General features: G+C 36.2%; 1 protein-coding gene across 2 annotated transcripts; it reads right to left on the reverse strand.

The window, feature by feature from the left end:
* Nucleotides 1-9: 9 nt before the first annotated feature.
* Nucleotides 10-5,257, reverse strand: LOC112509961. Of its 2 annotated transcripts, XR_003068872.1 has the most exons (3): nucleotides 3,756-5,257; nucleotides 3,382-3,719; nucleotides 10-88 (listed from the first exon to the last, which is right to left on the reverse strand). XR_003068872.1 is itself a non-coding variant. In XM_025115197.1 (2 exons), the coding sequence occupies exons 1-2, from the start codon at nucleotides 5,193-5,195 to the stop codon at nucleotides 3,672-3,674; spliced, it is 1,488 nt and encodes a 495-aa protein (XP_024970965.1). In that variant the 5' UTR covers nucleotides 5,196-5,257; the 3' UTR covers nucleotides 3,285-3,671. The 2 variants fall into 2 exon arrangements, 1 of the variants encoding a protein (XP_024970965.1); XM_025115197.1 differs by lacking the exon at nucleotides 10-88 and having other exon boundaries at nucleotides 3,285-3,719.

Below are 5,257 nucleotides of genomic sequence, written 5' to 3' on the forward strand. Positions count from 1 at the left end.
TGTTATATTTTATAAGAACTTTGTAAATCCACAAATCTCTAGAGAATATTTGACCATTACCTATACATCTACACAATAACACACCCACCTAACAAACCTCCACAACCACCATAGTCCACCAATCAACAAAAATTTATTATAAAACTTAAACTTAGAAAAATAATATTAAAAAACAACATTGAAAAAAATTATAAAATATAAATTTATTAGACATAAATTCTTTAAAAAAATTATTAGTTGATTTTAACCTAAAGGATAAGAGGGGATTCACTTCACAACATGAAGGGTTGCATATATCTCGCACAAACACAAAACACACCTTAATATCATGCAAAGGACGAGACGGAGACCTGAGTGAGTTGTAGTTACCATTTTAACCTTCATCCACGACGTTACATGTCATCCCGTCAGAACCCTGACCCACCTCAAACCTATAGGAATTTGGCGCAGGCCCACTTTAATTTTGGGTGGATCCCTCCGCACTCCGCACCCAACAAATTTCACATTTTCACGGCTTCCCAACCTTCTTTCTCGTTGGTATAAGGACCATTCACATTGGCTCGGACGCCACATGTCTCAAGGACAAGATAACTAAAGAATAGACGTAGTTTCGTTTATTCACAACTGAATAACAGGTTATCGTATTATATTTTAACGTTTTTTTTGTGGTAACAAATAAATACATAAAACAAACGAGAACCTTTGTGATTTACGAAAATGCGAAAACAACTTAATTACCTCATATTGAAATAAAATTTAAAATTAAAATATTTTTTAAATTGAAATTGAAATTTAAAAAGATTCAAAAAAAAATTGAGATTCAAAAGGGTAATAATGGAAATCAATATTATAAAATCTTAAACATGATTACACGATCACATGATAATCCTCAAAATTAGAGTGATTATCCTTATCTTTATTAGGTATCGATTAAGATTTCAAGGAGAAATCAACGAACAAATAAGCCGTAAAGTCGCAGGAATCAAACATCAAACAAGAAGAAGCATTTGCATGCAACAATCGAACAACAAGAAGAAGAAACACACGTTATTCAATGTATCTCATTCGATTAGGATTAGTTTATCACAATGAATTACTGACGAAATCAATTAAACGATTTTGTGTGATATGAGTGTGATAATTATGTGATATCAATATCATTCGATTTAATCATGATTTCGATGGGTTAGGTTAGACATTATCACAACGATTTTGGATGGTTTCGATAGGTTAGGATTAGACAATCACACATTTATCACAACTAAAACGATTAGGTGTGATATGAGTGTGATAATCATGTGATATCACTATTATAACATCACTTGCACACTTAATTTGATCATGGTTTCGATCGGTTAGGGTTAGACAATCACAAATTTATCACAATGATTACTTATGGTTTCGATAGGTTATGGTTACACTCGATTGATCATGGTTTCGATAGGTTATGGTTACACAATCACACAATTATCACAAGAAAATAGAAGAGAGTGAAAACGAACATGCAGGAAAAAAAGGATAATTATAATTAATTAAGATAAAATAAAATTTATAAAATTACTTAATTACATTACTGTCCTTATTAATTTATTTATATTTGATATAAGTTAATTTATTAAAAAATTTGAGGTTATTGGGTTGTTTTCACGTTCTCGTAAATCACAGGGGTTCTCGTTTAAACCTCCACCTATGTATGTATAAGGAAAGGTTCAAACAAAAACACTCGCATTTTATGAAAATATGAAAACACTTCTAAGCCTCCAAATTAATTAACTGATAATAAAAATTAGAATAAATGAAAATAAATTAGTGTTTATCCATAATTTTCCATTATCCTTGATTTATCTTTATCCCTTAAATTTTATTATTATTATCATCGGAGACTTTTACGTTGATGCGTTCGTTGTTGATAATAATGTGATAGCAATTTGATAATATGTTTTTAAGGATCCTTATATATATATATATATATATATATATATATATATTCTTAAAATTTAATTAGTAGAAAAAAGTAAAGTTATTAAGAAAAAAATACTAAAAAAGAATGGAAAACATATGATATTTTTCATAGAAATTATTATAAAAAATAATATTATTAGTATTAATTTATTTACGGAATAGAAAATAATGTTTTTAATAGTAATCTATTTTTAATTAAAAGAGGATTAATATAAAAATAAAAGACAACAAAAAGAAAAAAATACCAAAAGAAAACAAACAAAAATGATACATAAAATGTAGAGTGTGATTAGTAAGGGATAATTGTATGATTAACCACCGGTAGCCACTTACAGTGCCTTTTCTACTACAACTTTCTCCACCACCTTCACAACCATCGTCGACCACCTTCCATCATCACCTCCACAACCATCACTCGGCCACCGTCCATCGCCACCACCACAACCATCGTTCACCTTCACCTCCTCCATCACCTCCACAACCACCGTCGGCACCAACCACTACCATTCATCGCCACCACCACTACCATCGTGGGCCACCTCACCTCCACCATAACCACCATCACCACCACCACCATCGGCTACCACTACCATTGTCCATCACCACCATCGACTACCAATACCATTGCCCCCCACAACTACCTCTACTACTATCTTCACGTCCTCCACAACCATCGTAGGCCATCGACCACCACCGCCACTACCTCCAGCACATCGGCTCCCCACTATCGATCGCCACCACTACCACTATCCACACTCTTCACGTCCTCCACAACCACCATAGTCCACCAATCACCAATGTCTTTGCCTCCACAACCATTGTTGTTCCAACAATCTTCATCGTGAATTCACCCATTGATAAGAATCTTCCAAACCCAATAAAACATAATTTCTTCTTTTGTACGGACCGGGTGTTTTTTGAACCACCATCAATTATATCGAAAATTTCATTCAAATTTGCTACTACTATATATGTATGTATTTACGTATATGAAAATTGTGTAAAAATGTTTGTAAATTAAATTATTTAATCATTTACATCATTTGTCTTAATTATAATATTGTATGATATGTAAATAATCAAATAACTTTTGGGACCAATTTGTTTAGTTCTGTCATGTCTGGTCCTAGTTGTACCAAACACCAGACAGACATTTTTATGTTCAGTCCAGTCATGTCCAGTCTTATCCTCTTGTCCATTCCAGTCCAGTCCAATCATATATGCATACCAAATGCTACCTTAGTGACCATGAAGGGACTTGAATCGGTAACAATAAGAGCAAATCAAAGTCTTACTACCATAAATGCTTGATAACTGCTCAATTTCAAACATGTTATATTTTATAAGAACTTTGTAAATCCACAAATCTCTAGAGAATATTTGACCATTACCTATACATCTACACAATAACACACCCACCTAACAAGCAAATACCGTATCAATTCTATGCCAAAAGGTCGCTTGATGAAACAACTACTTTTAGATTTTTCGAACCGTACCTTTTGACCACAGGAAGGAGAGAGGGAGACCCAAGTATTGTGATCACCGGGCTTGATCAGAAAGGCGATGGTGGTTCAACTTCTACCCGCAAACGGCTCCTGAAACAGGTCCCGATGCCTTTGGGAAGGGAGCTGTTTGTCATTGCCAGAAAGCTGAAAACATGCTGCTAACTTGCCAAATTTAAAGAATCATCGATTAATCCACCACTTTCACATTCCAACAGCTTTCGCATTCACTTCTCTGCCAAATCTCCAAATGTAGTTGAGACCAACGAGAAGCTCNAATCTCCAAATGTAGTTGAGACCAACGAGAAGCTCAGTTATTGTGGCTTCGGTCTTTTCTTGATTTGCATAGTGGAGAGTTTGCACAAGAAGCACGTTCGTCTTAGAAAGCAGATTTTGGTGCTCAAAACTCCTCTCCGATTGCCATCGTATCATGCTATGAGCAAGTGGGGATAACCATTCTAAAGTGGCCGATATTGCCTCACTCCATTCTTCTGCCAAAGCTGTATCGTAATCTGATGAAGCCAAGCTCTTCGCGTATGGTTTTAACCGCACTCTGAGAGCGCTTCTAATGGTTTTTGGTAACATATTGTACAGATCATCTCTTGCATCATGACCGATTAAGTGGGGAGAGGCCACAAGTTTCTCAAGTACGATAACAACATTAGCGTAGTGCAGTGCTAAAGCAGCAGCACCAAGAGTTTCTGGAGGAGCATCAAAGATTTTCTGTTTAGAACTACTAACAGTATGATGTTCGACCTCAGATTCTTCAATCCTATGTGGGGTTGTAGAACAAGCAGCGTTTGGATTAATATGGCAATTCTTCACAGGAGAACCATTTCCACCCAGCATACATCCTTTGAAAGGTCCAGTGGTACTCAACCGATTTGGTGTAGCACTCTTTGATCCATGGATGTTTGACGAATTCCCATGTTTATGCCACAATTTGAGCCCGGTTTTAGCAGCACGAGATAGAGGGCCTGACTTTGATGTTGACTTCCCGATAGGACCAGAATAAGAGTTCATGTTTCGATGTTTACCAGAAATAGGACCAGAAACCGTGATTGAATTACCAAGTGGACCAGAATAGAAGTTGTTATAGTTATTTGTTCTTGATATTGGGCCAGATCTAGAAATTATGTTTCCCAAGGGACCGGATGAGAACCTGGCAAGCCCATTCTCAGACGGGTGAATGGAAGACTGAAGCAATGCCGATACAGATTGGCTGCGGTAGATATGATCAGAATCTAGGGAATCAGAGTAGTCCGTTGACAGAGGTAAAATGTGATTCATTCCGAATACATGCCCAATCCTATTGAAAATAGTGAATATGGACCTTGCCAGAAGGAGAACCACATAATCATGAGTCCGGTTCCACAAAGATATCTCTTTCAGCCGTTTGACTTCTTGCTGCTTCCATGCCAATTTCTTCATATACTCGACCAAAGTTATGCTATCTTGGTCATCGTTGCTCTTCATTCTCCTCAGGATTTGTTCAAGCTCTGTGAGGGTTTCCATTTCCTGATACAAATTCGCATTCACAAAAACAAACTTTTCCATCTTTTTGACTTTCTTGTTCATCTTCTTCCAAGTTAACTGCCAGTGATACTGGTCGACACCCGACTTGATCAAATCATCATATGCACGCTCGAAGCATTTTAAAAGGGGATCACTGCATTTTTTTGCAAGTCTGGTCACAACTCTTGCCACGTTTTCCAAATTATGTAGCATCTCAGCACATATCAAATCTACTAAGTAATTGTCGTCATCTGATACAAGCCTCTTGATACCCA

The sequence above is a fragment of the Cynara cardunculus genome (assembly GCF_001531365.2).
Source record: "Cynara cardunculus var. scolymus isolate 2C chromosome LG 1, CcrdV1, whole genome shotgun sequence".
Lineage (NCBI taxonomy): Eukaryota > Viridiplantae > Streptophyta > Magnoliopsida > Asterales > Asteraceae > Cynara > Cynara cardunculus.

Coding starts and splice junctions, on each gene's coding strand:
- LOC112509961 (XM_025115197.1), bottom strand. CDS start 5,195: ATGCTACATAATTTGGAAAACGTGGCAAGAGTTGTGACCAGACTTGCA.